Raw genomic sequence first — 16,037 nt, 5'->3', positions numbered from 1 at the left:
AAAACATTCTAGTCTACAGTCAAATAACTCAAAATAAAATATTTATATCCAATGTAAAGCAACTGTGTTTCAGTGTTTGTAAAATCTGTAAGGTTTTTTTTCTGCCTTGTGCACAGATGTTATGTAAGGGGTTTTAGTAGATTCCAGTACAATGGTTTATAACAAAAAATAAATATGACGTTTTTTATTTTGAGATGAGTTGTCGCTGTATATAGTAGGAATCACAATAAGTGACATCATTCAGTGAGAATTCGGTGAGAATTTATACACATATTATAATAATCCTAGTTTAAAGTAAAACTTGTGTTGTACTTCCTTCAGTCCTAAACAAACACTGACTTCAGACAAAAGTCTATACTAATATAACTATTTGAACAAACTTGCCCACCATGCAATTCTTTAAAAGTGCATTAGCTTCGATGATTTAAGTCTAAGGTTCCCTACTGAAAAGTTACAGGCTGAAACAGGCCCTTTAATGTGAGAGAAATATAACTGGGATGTATGCCAGCTGAACGCTGTGAGGCACAAAGCATTGCTGAGTGCAGGCCAAATGCTCTGGGGCAACCACTGAGTTCACATCTTGTTTTGTTTTTTTGTGTGAGTGGTTTGTGTGTCTGTTTGAGTGTAGTTTATCATCACTGTACTTGCTACTGTACATCTTACTCAAGTCACTAATCTAAGACATCATATTTTTAGTCCTCAGCTCAGCACATATAGAACATGTTTACCTGTATGCCCACCCATTAAATCAGCCCCCACTTACACTGGACCATTTCCCCTTTAAATCCGTCTCTCTCAGAGCTGCTGCAAAAGTCCCAGCCCTCTGTTGGTGGTCCAGCAGCTTTATTGTCTCAGTTGTTAACTACTGTATCTGTCACTCACAGGAGAAGAATATAACACCATGACTACAGGAAACAAGCTTTAAGTAGCTGTGTGTACAACCTCACACAAACATACATACAGAACAGAGAAAAGTGCACAGTCTAAGAAAACACTGCACAACTGTACCACGTCTTGTGTTTTCTACATTGAAGGTAAGAAATACAGTTAACTCTCCTCGGGCCTGTTTTAACGCTTTATACTGGCATTTATTTTTATTTTGGATACAAGTTGGATCCATTTTTTAGGCTTCCAACCACAGTTTAAATTTGAGCTTTTCCTATGTTCACGTAACCTCTGCTTATTTCTACAGTATCTGTTGTACCAGACACACAGCATTCAGGGCTGCTGGTGATTCTAGTGAACCAACAGACACAATGTTCATCAAACATTTTGACCTACGACACCCCCGTCGCTATCATGAGTTATTTCTGCCCAGTCGACCCTACAGGGGAGAACCACCTGCAGTGGCAGGTAAAGGTTTTGCGTTCCCAGCTCCAGTTGTATTAATGGACCCAAGCTGTTTTTTTTTTTTTTATCAGATGGTTGTTTAAACCTTTTTATTGTGAAAGTTAATGGGGTTCATGGAATTGAAGGCTGAGATCCTCAAAAATAGGAAAAACAGATATTTGAGCAAATAGAAGATTAATCACATAGGATTAGGACTCTACACACCCACTAAGAAGTTTATATATTAGTCTGTCTTTAGTTTGGATCAAATCTTATGCTTTGGCAGAAATAAAACTGTTTCTTATTAAAGTGATCATTGTCATGTGAATGTTTGAGCACCAACGTAACTACAGTAATTTTCTGATTTACCACAGTAAGTGGCCTCAAAGAGTCACGATCAAGGAAACCAAAACATCTAAATGACTTCGGGAGTTATAGTTATCTAAAATTTGATAACTTTGATAAATGTATGTGAAGTTAGTCTTATAGATATTTTTATTGGATTTACTTTTAAAAAAAAGAAAAATAATATTTGTAAACGACACACCAATTATGGAACGCCAAAACAAAAATAATCAGTCACTTTTAAAGCCCGCTCTTGACTATTTTGTGTTTTCCTGATATCCTCAGGGTATCTCCTCTACCCAGACACTCCTGCAAAGATGGAGACAACATCCCAAGAAGATTTCTGCTTCAGACCGGCCCCACAGCAAGATAGAGGCAAAGGTCTACAGTTTTATCTCAAACTCAACTTAACTGTTTTATTATAAGCTGTTTATGGTGTTTGTCTGAATATATGAGAGAGTCAGTGCTGAAAACAAGCATTCCAGGCAGTGTGCTGAGTTTGATAAGAGAAAGAAAGTAGAAGACTTGAGGAGGTAGAAGGGAAGGGAGTGACTAAAAAGAGTCATCCTTCATTGGCAAAGGATGACACATTTCATTACTATGTATTAAATAAAAATCTTACCAAGAAAACGATTTCCACTCAGGAGACTGTGTTGCCAAGAACACACAGCAGGAGTCCCGTCGTTCTCCTTCCACAATCTCCAGACAAACAGGAAGAGGAAACATTAGCAGGGGCTGGGAAATACAGGAGGATGAGCGAGGGGGCAACGGCAGCAATGGGACAGCTGTGAAAAAAGAGCAAGTCGCAGCAGAGATGCAGTCTCAGTATCAAAAGGATTTCCCTCCTCCATCTTCCTGCTGCAGGAGACGGACACCTGCCCTCCCACAGCCAGACAACATCTGCATCAACCCTGCATTCAGGTCAGTCTGTCACTATCACATGTTGTTATAGGTTAATATTAATAGAAGCGCATCATTATGTGTGTGTGTGTTTTGATTCACAGATTCGAATTCAGCACAGTCCAAAGAGAGACTTACCCAGGTTGGCCGGTTGTGAGCTCCAGGTTTGCTGCAAAGCTGAGAGCGTCTTCGTCTGGAATACCAAACATGACTTACAGACATTAGTCCATAAAAAAAAAAGTTTTTTGTGTGTGCACTTTTTAGTAATATATATGTTGGACAAGACAGTCAAAACTTCCCAGCTCATCTGTGATCCTAAAAATGACAATTTATAAACAGAAATAGAGAAAATGTTTAATTCCATCACTTTGAAACAGTCACTTGCCTGTTCTAGTCATGTACTGGGCTTTTTGGGTATGTCTGCATATTGTACAATATAAATAGTACAACATATTCTCAAGTTTGTGTGAGAGGTTTGGTTGAGTTGCCCTTTCCTAACCCCTTACAGCAGTTTGTATCTGTCTGGAAATATATATTTTCAGTCAGTAATAAATGTAAACACATCCATTGGTTGCTTGGTTGTTTTCTCTGTTACATACAGTTACCAAGCAATCAGATCTTTCCAGCACAATCTCTTTTCTCTAGTTTGGCTTCTTCTCGGGTAGCAGTGATGAATTTCCCAGCAGCAGGTCGGGTTGATGAGCAAATGGATCGATGATGCAGGATGTGCATGGAGTCACAGGAAAAACATCTAATGGACTAGTGCTAACAACAGATCCTTTAATATGTTTCATTAATGACTTCAGGCATACTTGTTGTCATCTTGAGAAAAAAACAATCCACCCTGTGACTCACAAGTGAAACATCATCTGCTCTAACGGGCAGGAACAGGGATCAGAAGAAGTCATAGGACTGTTAACTTTTCATTTTGAACTACTTAGAGATTGACTTCCCAGGATCTATTAAAAACTAATGCGTCTCTTAACTTCATTGGCTCCAACAAAGAGCAGGACAAGAAGCTTTAATGGGAGCAAATGGAGTTTTTTTTAGAACACAAAGTTTAGACCATAACATTTGCATGAAGCTAAATGTTTTATAGAAAACAAGCTTGTTAGTGTGTGTCTGACCTTTATTTAAAAAAAAAACCAACATGTTGCTCTTTAACAGTGTAAAATGAATATTAAAATATAGGAGGCATTTAAGCTATTAGAACAAAAATTAGGACACTCTGTCTCTTCGGCTGAATTCACTTGTTGAAAGGCACTTTGCTGTCTCAGGGTTAAAACAAAAATTCACCGTGATAAAATAATTTATTGTAACATATTGACTGCTAAATGTACACAACATAGGAGTGTGATAGGTAAAAACTCCCAGAGAAATCACAACATTACAAGATGAAAGCGACACTTCAGGTTAACTCCTCAACACAGTCTCTTAAAATCAAACAATAAAACTTGTCATTATCCACATAGAGGATATATATCACGAGAAAGCAATAACTGAAAAGCTCAACTTTCCATAGCCAGCCCCCTGCATTCAGTCCACTTATACACTCATTATTTGCTCCACTTGGTTTTAAACCGAGACAGCCAGATGATTTAGAATAGATGTTTATTGCCATTTGCACAGGTACAGGACAATACAGGTACATTGGAATTCTTGTGCGTTTCTCCCTGAGTCAGCTTCTACAAAAAAAAGTAAAAAAATTATATATAAAATAGACTAGCGTTGTAAGAAAAAAAAAAAAGAGTAGAAAAGTACAAAAAAAAGTAAAAGTAAAAATAAATAAGTTGTAGTAACAGCGATTTAAAATAAAATGTACAGAAGTTATAAACTGTATTCAAGCAAAGATATAATACAAAAAAAAATGGATTCAATGTTTCACAGTTTTCTTCTAAAGCAGATGAGATTATTCTCATGTTATTATCTCCTCTCCCGGTGCCTGCTCCGGTCCCGCTGTCTGCGGTCCTCCCTCTCTCTGCCTCTGTCCCGGTCGTCTCTCCTCCCTCTGCCGCCCCACTCGGCCTCTCTGTGTCGGTCCCGATCCTCCCTGTCTCTGCCCTCTTGTCTGTCCCACTCCCTCCCTCCACCTCCACCTCCACCTCCGCCTCCGCCTCCGCCTCCCCACTCCTGCACCGGACCCACCCCGAGGTTAATGGGTTTGCGGAAAGGCCTGTCCCGGCCGCCGAACCGCAGCTGTCCGGACTCTTTCTTCCCTCCCTGTCCGCCGCCGAGCCTCCGAGGGACCCACCCCTTGAGGGTCCTCTCCTGTTCATAATCCACAAACACTTCATGCTGGTCAACCACCAGCTTGTTGGCGTCCCGGCGGGCTCGGACGATGGACCGCTCCTCCTTATACTCAATGAAGGCATACCCTTTGGAGAAGCCTGTGACGATGTCCCGGACCAGTCGCACTCTCTGGATGTCTCCATACTTTGAGAACACTTGGTGCAGTTTGTCTTCTGTTGTCTGCGGGTTTAGACGAGCCACAAACAGGGTGAGCAGCGGGTCCCCAACAACACCTTTGTTGGGTTTATATCGGGCCCCCATAGCCCTCCACACCGCCCGGTCATGGGGCTCCACGTCCGTGCTGTCGATGCTGCCAGCTTTCAGCGGGTCGAACACCTTCGCTATCGGACTCCAGTCAACCATTTTACCAAAACAAAAAACGAAAACTACGAAACCATTGAGTCCAGTTGAAACCTTTCCGCTTTTTTTTCGAAACAAGCCGACAGAAAGCAGACCGCAGCAACGCGTGCATCAACAAAAAACATTCCGTGCAGAAACAGATTTTGTCAGTCATCATGTTAAGGTTCCTACTTATACTTTGTAAGACCGTTGTTGAGATCAACGACTATCATTTTCAAAATACAATTAAAAAGTAACTATAATAAAATAAATTAAATTGATAAACAATGACAGTAATTATTTTTTTTTTTTACCACTTATCTTACATTATCCCAATATAATATGCCCTACACACCCACACATATATGTGCAAGTAAAAGGTCAAACTCTCATCTCTTTGCCCATTCAAGCACACTTGTTGTCATGTGTGTACTCCAAATTATATACTAACAATCACACCTTACACATAATGGTTGTATAACTTTTTATAAATATAAAGTCATAAAAAATTAAGTCACTCACAAAAAACCAAACCAACTTTTTTTCTCCACTGAAGCACAGCGTATTCTCAGTTATCATGGAGGTGAATCTGCTGGAATGTGAGCTCAATGATAGGTCAACATTGAAATGGTATTTTGAAACAACCTCCCTTTCTTAGTAATTGAACTTACACATTTCATGACATGTAGGCCTGATAATAGTTTTTTCCTTTTAAAAGACGTCTTGGCTTAATCAAAGGTGAACATCGAACACGGTTCATTCTCATTCGTGTGTTCATGGACTCCACACTAGTTCACTAACAGGTCAATTAAAACGTCATTGCTGTTTCTAATAACAAAAGGTGCTTTGTCCTCTATGAAATGACTGCTGTGAAATGGATCCTGATGCAAAGAGAAGCACTTTCTGTTTAGTTAGTGATGTCAGGAATCCGACAGCTTGATTATTATTACTCTGGATTTGAGACCGTTTCTTAAGCAAAACCATATGATTACCTTCATCTCATTAAGCATTCAAGAATTGAACAACTGTAAGTATTAAAACTACTGATGGGGTTCATTCTTTAAGGAGTTGGAAGTTTTGAAACTGTTACATTTTAATTGGAGCAGCCATTTGTATGGTTGTTGAAAAAAAAAAAAAAGGCTTATTACAGTATTGAAACGACTCCAAACGTGTGCAGCCACAAGTATAAAAAATAAACAAGAGGTTTTTTAAAAAAACACAAAGTATTAATTACACACTCTTACCTTTCTATACTGGTTCAATACACTAAAGTCCATTTACACAGAATGACAGATTGTCAAAGTCTTTCATTTAAATTCCAAATCCCAATGCAGGCGGTGAACTCTTGAGACACAGGTTTACAGAAAAATTATTTTTTTAATAAAATAGTGAAAAACATCATTCTGGCTCAAGATTGAATCAGCTTTTTTTCTTCCAAATATCTGGACACTGTCACATTAGATGTCAATAGATATCACTTCACTTCTATGTACAGTAATGTAGTTTATCAGTTCTCTATAATCGTATGTCCATTTACAGTGTCAAACTGCTTTACAAAATCCTGCTCCTAGTTCAAAGAGTAATTTCTGCTGAGCAGACAACAACATGTAATTTATACTCTGTTTCAGCTCCACCGTTTATCTACAGGTTTCTGTTTGCCATTACATGTCCTCCACGCTCCATTTATAGGCGGCATCCTGGACGGCCTTCTTATCTGCTATACGCGTGTAGCGTTTCTGTTCAAAACCATTTGACCTGCAAGAAAGGCAAAACAAATAACACTGTTACTTTTGCAATCAAATCCCCAACTTCATCTTCAGTTTGTTTGATGCTTCAGCGCAAACCTTTTATAAAAGGGCCATCAGTTTTAATTCAACAAAGAAGCCCACATTATGCTACAGATCAATCATTAATCAATTATCATAAAAGTAGATAAATTATTATTTTACACATAATAACTCCACCAGAGAGAATTTAGAGAATTTAATGAATTACAGACGTATTCATGTGGGTCAAGACAGGGACATCATACGATTGCATTCTTTACATTACAAATACAAGTCACTGACGTTCACAAACTTTACCTGTCAACTCCATCCCAGCGATAGCCTGGCGAAATATTGAAGCGATTTGGAGGGGGTGGTGGACCCTTATAACGCGGTTTATCTGCAAAAACAGCAAAAAAAACCTTAGTATACACATTATAAGTGGTTAAAAAAATGTATCAGTACATTCAGGGAACAAGGTAAACATGTATCCTTCAAACCTTGTGTTTTTGAATTGCGGACTTTTTTTCGTCTCAGCATGGCAGCCATGGGATCTCCCTCTCTTTCCTGCTCTCTCAACATGCGGTCAAGATCCTCGTCATCGCAGTGACGTGCCAGCGGCTTCTGAGCTTCATGCACTGCATCCTCGAGTTTCTGCTGTTGCATCTGGCCCTGTGCCAACCTATAAACACACGTTGACTTTACCCATGGAAACCAGCAGGCACATTCTCTGGCCTTCACTGTTGTGTTAACACCTTTAGGCAGACTTACCCCTTTCCCCACTGAGCGTATTTCTCATCCTTTGCTGCTTTCTCTCCAGCCTTCTTCTTCTGTTCTTCCCTCTCCGTATCTAAATCCCTCCTCTTACCGCTCTTGTCTCGGAACACCGTCTGGGCATTGCGAGATTCATCTAGGAATGACAGGAAAGTTGTTATAAATGTCATCTAACTCCACTGAGTTCTTCAACTTGAAGGTAACGGTGTTATATAGATATATGTGAGATGTAAAAGTTATTTTAGCTGATCTTGTGAAGGAAGCTGAGCTCACCTTCGAGTGGCTGGTTGTGTCTTTCTCTGCGTCGGTTCTCCTCCTGCTCTTTCCTTAAAACATCTACTGAAACTAGACCTGATTTTCCACCGGAAAGCATCCTTGGACCCTAATAACAGTGAAACAGCATGTATGCGAGTGATCAGAAACTGCATACAAAAAGCAATTTTGAGGCAAACAACATTACATGACACTTTTCCAACACAATTTACTCACATGTGACTGGACAGGCTGGCGAGGTGGCGACAGATCGCCATCCGAGTCCTTTGCACTCTGCGGCCGCCTTCTGGGTGGCGACTGGTCAGAATCAGAGCCCGCTCTTGTTTTTGTGCGCCTCCTTGGAGGAGACTGGTCAGAGTCTGAGGCTTGTCCCTTTAGAGGCCTTTTCCGTGGGGGTGACTGGTCCGAGTCTGAATCATGCCTTTTCGTAGCCTTCTTTGAAAGCTTTGGCCGTCGAGGATCAGGAGAACGTTTCTTTCTGGATGGTGACAAATCTGAGAATGCAAAACGTAACTGTTTGGCGAACGGTTAACTTACTAAACATTTATGCGATAAGAACTTTCCTTTAAAAAGGAGCAGTCACTAGGCCAGTTGGAATTTCAGATTAGAGTGGACCTTGCAAATATTCTGACATTGGTTTATAATCCATCACATTTCACTTAAATTATATAAATGTTTATTGATACTATGAATCATGTTAAAAAAAAACCCCTGAATTTCCCCTCGCAGGATTGATAAAGGATCAATTATTATTATTAAATGTTCTTCAGTTATATTGTCCAAGTAAAATCAAACTGGAACTCAGTGAGAAAGTCTCTTCTCATTGTACTTCCACTAATGCTTAAAGAGATCTAGAAAAAAATGTTTTTAGTTTAGACTCTTCTCCTCTGTCGCCCCCCGGTGGTGGAATCAACTTCCAAACTCCATTCAATCTGCAGAGTCCCTCTGCACCTTTAAGAAAAAGCTAAAGACCCAGCTCTTTCATGAATACTTACTAACTGAATGATGATGGTCTTGGTATTATTGATGATGATGATGATGGTAATGACTATGCTTTTTGTCTGATAACGATGACTTATAAGATGGTTTCTATTCTGATTAGAGCTCTCAAGAACTGCAGTCAATGTTGTGCTTTGCCTCTGGTCACTTCCTGTCAGCACCTGTGTGTCCAATCGGACTCAAAGCTGATCGTTTGCTCTTACTGACATTGTTCCCTTTTTACTAGATCCTTGCTTGTGTTGTACTTACTCTCTGATGTACGTCGCTTTGGATAAAAGCGTCTGCTAAGTGAATTGTAGTTTGACCCGCCAATATCAAAATACAACATTTGCTATATATTTTCTATACAACTTGTCAGATTAAAATAAAATACTTCAATAAAAAAAGTAGGTTTATATATTTTACAAAAATATTTCAAAGATCCTTTGGTTGTTAAGGTTAGTGTGCTGTTTTTATTTCAGTAAGATCAACTTACTCTACACAGAAAGATACCAGGTCTAGCCTCAAAACGACTTCTCATCACTTACTTTGCACCTTCCCAGATTTTCCTGACTGTTGCCTCTGAGGTGACAGGTCAGGGGAGTCATGGCGGCTCCTTCTTGGGGGGGAAATGTCAGGCGAGTCATGGCGGCCTCTTCTTGCAGGAGATGTGTCTGGAGAGTCATGTCTAGTCTTTCTGACGGGAGAATCATGGCCACCTCTCCTCGGTGAAATCTCTGGCGAATCATGGCGACTCCTGCTCGATGGCTCAGCCTCTGAATGCTGTGGCCCTCCTTCTATCAACTCTTCTGTGTCCTCATTTTCATCAGCTTTAAGTAGAGGAGACTAAAAGTAAGTAACCCTGTTCACTGGAGACACTTCATTCTAAAGTAATTTGTTCAACAACACCAATTACCTCCAATTATTTTCCATCTATTGCTTGTTCTGAAGTTTTCCAGTTGTTTAATTTCTTCTGGTCTCTCGTCGATCACCTCTGCAATCTGAACAGATTAACACCAAGATGTTTTAAAAGAGGGGTTGAAAAGAGGATAACACTCATCATTGATTATATGTCATAATTGATGAAAAACTGACGTGGAAACCTCACAATATGTAAAGAGAAAATTGTGTAAATGTATTGGTGTTTTGTACAGAGCAAAGGACAGTTTGGATTCTGCTTCTCTCCGTATGTTGTACTATTCGCTTATTCTTCCATATTTCACTTATTGCAATGAGGTATGGGGCAGCACGTATGTGACCAACACTAAACCTTTGTGTTACAGAAAAGAGCGATCAGACTTATAAACAAAGTGAACGTTAGAGAACATACTAACAGACTGTTTATAAGCTCACACGTGTTGAAATTTCAGGATCTAGTTCACTTGAAAACATTATTAGTGATGTTTAAAGCTAGAAATAGATCATTACCCGAAAATGCACAGAAGTTGTTTGTATTTACATCTAATGAGGAGGATCATAGACGGAGATTTAATATTTAAAAGTCCATTTTGCACGCACTACATTAAAACAAATGTGTATCTCAGTAAACGGAGTTAAATTATGGAATTCTCTCGATAATCATTTAAAATGCTGCTCAAGTATCATTCAATTTAAAAGAATGTATAAAGAAAAGGTTCTGGGAAATGATGAATGTATTGAGTTAATCTAACTGATTGTTTCTATATTGTTGATCTTTTTTTTTGTTTTGTGAAAGAAAGAGAAAACAACAGGTTATAGCCATCTTATTCTGTTAAACAGTATCTTGTATTATTAGGAAAAGGGGGGGGGCAGGTATTATAAGTTTTCTTCTTCCTGCTCCTGTTTGCTCATGAACAGTGTTTCAGCATTATGAGAAAATATTTTTTTTTGTGTATTATGGTGTTGAAACCAAACACTGAATTGAGCAAATAAATAAAATAATGAAATGAAATATGAAATGAAATGATTATTCAATGCCATCTTCACCATACTGCCCTACAAAGGCAAAAGACCTGAACTCGCCAGAGTGCAGAACTGAGAAAAATGACTTTAAAGTCTTTTTGTTGTCCAGCCAAATGAGTTGCAGGCAGAATATTGGAAATTCTTTGTCTTTTTAATGAGGTTATTAATGTACATAAACATCTTGAGCTCAAACATGACCTTTGACCCTTATTTGGAAGTTAAGGTACTCTGCCTTTGCATTGCCTGTTCAATAATAACGGGGTCATGCCAAGGCAAATGGCAGTAACTTCCATTTGTTACTGTATTTCACTTGGTTGCATTGTTAAAATAACACAACCAACACTATTTCTTTGCTACACTTTAGTCAAGCTACTGTGTGTGTCAGAAGTGCTTGATGACAGATATTAAAACAAAGGCGTAACACCTTAACTCCACTGCAGTGAAACAGTAACTTCACTTTGATCCGCAGTAAAACAAAGGCAGAAGACCTTAACTCAGTTTGAGTATTCCTGAATGCTGCAGTACAAAGACCCTGATGAGTGAAGTTACTGGACTCTGTCTTGGTTTCTCGAGGGCTTTTGGAAGTTAAGGCAAATACAACCTGCTATTTTCTCAAAAGAACAACAACACAATTGACTCAAGATATCTGTCCACATAATAAAGCACATCTGTAAAATTCCCAAAATGACAAAAACTCATTTTTGAAAAAAGTTACTGCCTTTTTGCCTTTGTAGGGCAGTATGGTGAAGATGTATTTAAAACCTCTTCTTGTATTTGAATGTGAAAGCCAATTATTGCAATAAATAAGCTTTTTTTTTTGTGGGTTATATTGTTATATAAATCATTGAGATGGTATACAGTATTTATTGGGGAATGCACTACATCTCTAAGTAAACGAAGCTTAATTAAGTGTATTAAATTATAAGAATATTTGATTATAAATTAAAGCTTTATTCAAAAAAATGCACAGAATCGCTTTTGTCTTGGTATGATATGTTACACTAACATATTTTTTATATAAGATTAGCCAACAAATGAACTGCGTTTATGCATATTAAGTAAAGGGATGTTGTTAATGAAGAAGGCTGATCGACCACAGTCTCATTGATTGAATGGAGGGAGCTAACCAGCTAGCCTCACGATAGCGAAGTTGAGTTCCTACCACTGGAGCCTCCTCCTCGTCCTCTTCCACTTCTTCCTCCTGTTTCACCAACTGCTTCCAGTCGATGTCATCGTCCACTATTTTCAGCCTTGATAAAAAATAATTTAAAAAAAAGTGGGTTAAGTAGCATTACATGCGCAAAACAAACAACTTAAGTCACCGAGAGGCGCTACACAGCTACACCGACTACAGCTAGCTTCGCGGCTAAACCATGCACACTACAGGTTACGACTTTAATCAAATGTTTTCGGTAACTCACCCTTTTTCGGGAGCCTTAAGACGTTTCTTTTTAAGCTTCCCCTTTGACTTCTTATCACCTTCGCCGGCGGATAAATAACGTTTTAAGTATTCCGCTTTGGATAGTTCGTTTCCCTTTTTGCTACCAGTTGAGGCTGCCATCATGTTTTTAAATACTACGGCAAGCCCCGACGGTCAAGAACGCGAAGTGTGGCAAAGTTCGTCACATTACAGTAAAACTCTCACTATCGGCGTATGCTAAGGACTGGAGGACTAATATATCTTTGTTTTTTAATAAATGTTAACAACAAGTGTGTGTAAATTAGAAAAGTCTCGCTTCAAAATAAGTTTCACTTGTTTTTTTGTAACTGACAGCAGTTGACATCTCCAATGAAACAACAAGGATCTGGGGAAAATGCCCCTTATTAGAATTTATAATAAAAGATAATCTGTTTGAAATACAGTGAAGCATCATTAAAAATGTAATAGTATAATAATACTGATACTGTCATCATTGACATAATCTATGGTTTGATTTAGAAACTGTATTCTCTTTAATTCTAAGTTTGTTTTTCCTCTCGTTATTTATAGAACACTCAGGTCTTTAAAATCCAGCACAGTAAATTTATTGTAATATGGGTTGATCAAATGTAAAATTAGAATAAATTGTGAGTTTAGAAGCACTGGAGGACTTTTTGATAGCTCTGGCTTTTGAGTTCAAATCAAATTAAAAGAATATCAGCACTGAGTCTGTGTGGTCTTTCAGAGTCTATGCAGGATAGTGAGTAGACTGACTCTTCAAATGCAGCCACAGTTTCTCAGTTTAATCCAAGTTTAGACAGAATATGATACTTGTGAGGATATCAGTATTGTTCATTTTAAGCTGTTCATGTGCAGCTTTAATCTTCTGTCCTTGGGCAGGGATGGCTTTGCCTTTCCCACTCTCCTATTGTCATCGTCTTACCACTCACTTATCAAAATGCTGACTCATCGCAGGTTTGTATAACAATTAAATAAACCCTCATCTTAAGAAAAACTTCTGATTTCCAAAATTCCAAAATTATGAATAAGGTTTATCCTTTTTATAATCATTTGTAATTATATGATAACTATGTAATCGTATATATTATCAACACTGAATTCATACCAAGTCCATGTTTGATTCTATTAGCAACCCTTTATTGAAAACAAATCCTGCAGCTTCCATAAAATATTTACAGTTCAAGATACTTATCAATGAGCATATTCAAATACATACATCTGTTTTTTCCTCTGCAGCAAAATCGTATCTATAAACATTGCTTCGAATCAACAATCTTTTTTTTGTCCTCATCACTCTTTATCACTCATATTAAGAAAAACATTAATTCAGTGCTCTCTGCTGGAAAACAAGAGAAGGAGTAACTTTTGCAAGCTATTGACAACTTTTACATGTGGGTGTTACTGGGGATGTTTGTAGATGCGGATGGATGCACAGACATGGCTAGATGTGAGAAGGTGCAGTTGCAAGCCTTTGTTTTTGATGTTGTTGTTCTTTTAGCTGTGTGCTTGATAGAAGGAGAGCAGCAGACAGATGATCAGGGAGCAGGAGCTCTTCAGAAACATGCTCACAGCCGAACACGGGGCAAGTTGCTCTGCAGAGGAAGAAAAGTGGCATGAAAACAAAGGACTAAACCCTCTTGAAACTTTCTCCCACGCATTCACAGTCGATACACCTACCTCTCTCCACAGTGATGCTGTCACCTATCCCGGATACATTGCACATGTAGGTGGTGTTGTGTGGGAGTTTGTCTGTGAAGCCTGGCAAGGTCATTCTGTATCCATGAGGCTCAAGCTCCTCCACGTAGCTGTCTCTGAACTGTCTGTCTGCTGCTGAACCGGACACATTGGTGTTAATGAGTGACTCTTTGGTTCCGATCGACCAGGAGAACTCATAGCTGTTGATCTTGTTGGGCTCGGGCAGGACCTGACAGTCTACCCTCAGGTCGTTGTCATCTTCCACACACACAGATATCTTCCGACATTGTGCTGGTATCAGCAACACTATGACTGGACACAAAAGGACATATCAGAGGTGGGAATAGATAGCCCAAGTAGAAGATACCAAAGTAGAAATTCCTCACAGAAATAGCTCTTACCTCCCAGTACGCCATAGAGAAACAGAGACTTTAGCATGATGAGGTAGCACACATCAAACTGTAATAAAAGGGAACGTGAGACAGAGAATATTATTACAACATACAAACATAAGTGAAATTAAAAAAATGAAACTCAAACAGGTTTTAATTTTGCACTGACATGCCAAATGCTGAACTTTGATCCATTCAAATCAGGGTTTCTGAAACAGGTGGTCTTACTCTCCATGTGTGTGAGGTCATTTTAGTAGGAGGTCATGAAATAATTTACAGTAAAGAGACTAAATTCACCAGTGATTCTTAAAACCATAAACTGATAAAATAAATAATTATTTTTGCTATTGCAAACAGAAGTTTGTTGCCAGGTTGAGTTGCTCTGTCCAACGGGACATGATGTCAGAGCGAAAGAGTACACCATTATTTTCCCTGGTCTGTCTTTTCTCTGTTTGTTACACTATTCCCCACATTTCACAATGCCTTTGTCACAGTTTTATTTAGCATCGTCCCAAGCAAAAAAAAACAAAAAAACAATACTGTTAAAACATGTCTGCACATATAACTACCCTTTCTTATCCTGCCCTGTGTCTCTGTATGTTCTAGCAAAGTCGATCGCTTCCTAATGTGACCCTGAAAGCTCGCATGCTTCTTTTAAGTTGTAGCTGAACATCTTCCAGCAGTCTTACCCCCTGTCAGTTCTGGATGATGAAGCAGTTCCTGCCCTTGCGCTCTTGTCTTGTAGGTGATAAACAGCTGATGGTGGTCCCCTCCGTCAGTGTGCGGCAGCAATGCAGACCATCTCACTTCTGAGTCAAGGTGGGAGCCACATAGAGAGGTGGAGAGACGGTAGGAGGGACGAGGATGGAGAGCAGAGTGCTGATTCGCCTTTCTCCTCTGCAGTGCCTGACGGAGGACGCAGGACATGCAGGGAGGGGGGGGGAGGCAGGGCAGAAACTTGGTCAGCATCATCATTTAGTAGCTGGTTGTGACCTTCTCATTTTTCTTTGTGGTTCTCACTTAACCTTTGTGTCCTGTCCTGATTTACCCTTCTCTATATGGTAGTCTGATACTGTAACATCTAATAAGAAATTACTGTAATTTTCTCTTTCCTGTGGTGGAAAGATGGACTACCTTGAATTATTTTAAGGTGGTATTTCTACACCTACAGAGAGATATTTAAGATTAGTGACATCTTGCTTGCACACTGTGATTTTCTTTGACCCACTAAACATTTCTAGCACTGTCATTGTACCACATGAATCATGTACAGTTGCTCAGTGTCTCCATCTAATGGCTACTAAAAGAATTTCAGTCAGTTAGATGCAGTTCACAGCCTGCACCGCAGGGTGCCAGTATTAGACCGTGACAATTTTTTCACGGTGGCTGAAAATGCATGAGATGGACATTAGTAACAAGATTTTATGGAACAAGAACACAACCTAGAAAACACCTCTGTTAAGTTTATAAGAATTACTAAAACGTTGCACGCTATGACCTTTTTCTCATCCATTTTGAGGCACACAACCCGACATTTGTAAGTATGTTCTGTAATCTTACAATTGCCAGTAATTT

General features: G+C 39.1%; 3 protein-coding genes across 3 annotated transcripts; 1 reads left to right on the top strand and 2 right to left on the bottom strand.

Moving 5' to 3' along the window:
- Positions 1 to 249: 249 nt before the first annotated feature.
- On the top strand, positions 250 to 2,977 carry si:dkeyp-69c1.9 (uncharacterized). Its single transcript, XM_061054871.1, has 5 exons — positions 250 to 1,034; positions 1,193 to 1,353; positions 1,960 to 2,055; positions 2,319 to 2,595; positions 2,679 to 2,977. Exons 2-5 carry the CDS (start codon positions 1,257 to 1,259, stop codon positions 2,797 to 2,799), a joined length of 591 nt encoding a protein of 196 aa, XP_060910854.1. The 5' UTR covers positions 250 to 1,034; positions 1,193 to 1,256; the 3' UTR covers positions 2,800 to 2,977.
- A 733-nt stretch (positions 2,978 to 3,710) lies between these two features.
- snrnp35 (small nuclear ribonucleoprotein 35 (U11/U12)) lies at positions 3,711 to 5,375 on the bottom strand. Its single transcript, XM_061054870.1, has one exon. It carries the CDS (start codon positions 5,224 to 5,226, stop codon positions 4,498 to 4,500), a length of 729 nt encoding a protein of 242 aa, XP_060910853.1. The 5' UTR covers positions 5,227 to 5,375; the 3' UTR covers positions 3,711 to 4,497.
- Positions 5,376 to 6,489: 1,114 nt separating this feature from the next.
- Positions 6,490 to 12,524, bottom strand: bud13 (BUD13 homolog). The gene is made up of 11 exons (XM_061054869.1): positions 12,356 to 12,524; positions 12,097 to 12,184; positions 9,910 to 9,994; positions 9,538 to 9,823; positions 8,725 to 8,726; positions 8,232 to 8,509; positions 8,016 to 8,124; positions 7,740 to 7,878; positions 7,469 to 7,650; positions 7,287 to 7,368; positions 6,490 to 6,957 (listed from the first exon to the last, which is right to left on the bottom strand). Exons 1-11 carry the CDS (start codon positions 12,496 to 12,498, stop codon positions 6,864 to 6,866), a joined length of 1,488 nt encoding a protein of 495 aa, XP_060910852.1. The 5' UTR covers positions 12,499 to 12,524; the 3' UTR covers positions 6,490 to 6,863.
- Between the last annotated feature and the right edge of the window lie 3,513 nt (positions 12,525 to 16,037).

Source organism: Labrus mixtus, chromosome 14 (assembly GCF_963584025.1).
Source record: "Labrus mixtus chromosome 14, fLabMix1.1, whole genome shotgun sequence".
NCBI lineage: Eukaryota > Metazoa > Chordata > Actinopteri > Labriformes > Labridae > Labrus > Labrus mixtus.
The sequence above is the reverse complement of the archived record's forward strand: the minus strand, read 5'-3'. Positions and strand labels throughout refer to the sequence as shown.

Bases quoted from the DNA above. Each gene is read 5' to 3' on its own strand.
- si:dkeyp-69c1.9 (XM_061054871.1), top strand. From the start codon at position 1,257: ATGTTCATCAAACATTTTGACCTACGACACCCCCGTCGCTATCATGAG. The intron at 2,056-2,318 runs GTCTACAGTTTT...ATTTCCACTCAG, and splicing joins ACAGCAAGATAGAGGCAAAG to GAGACTGTGTTGCCAAGAAC. The intron at 2,596-2,678 runs GTCAGTCTGTCA...TTTGATTCACAG, and splicing joins TGCATCAACCCTGCATTCAG to ATTCGAATTCAGCACAGTCC.
- snrnp35 (XM_061054870.1), bottom strand. From the start codon at position 5,226: ATGGTTGACTGGAGTCCGATAGCGAAGGTGTTCGACCCGCTGAAAGCT.
- bud13 (XM_061054869.1), bottom strand. From the start codon at position 12,498: ATGATGGCAGCCTCAACTGGTAGCAAAAAGGGAAACGAACTATCCAAA. The intron at 9,995-12,096 runs GTAGGAACTCAA...TAATCTGTTCAG, and splicing joins ACGAGGAGGAGGCTCCAGTG to ATTGCAGAGGTGATCGACGA. The intron at 8,125-8,231 runs GTGAGTAAATTG...CACTGTTATTAG, and splicing joins GCCAGCCTGTCCAGTCACAT to GGTCCAAGGATGCTTTCCGG.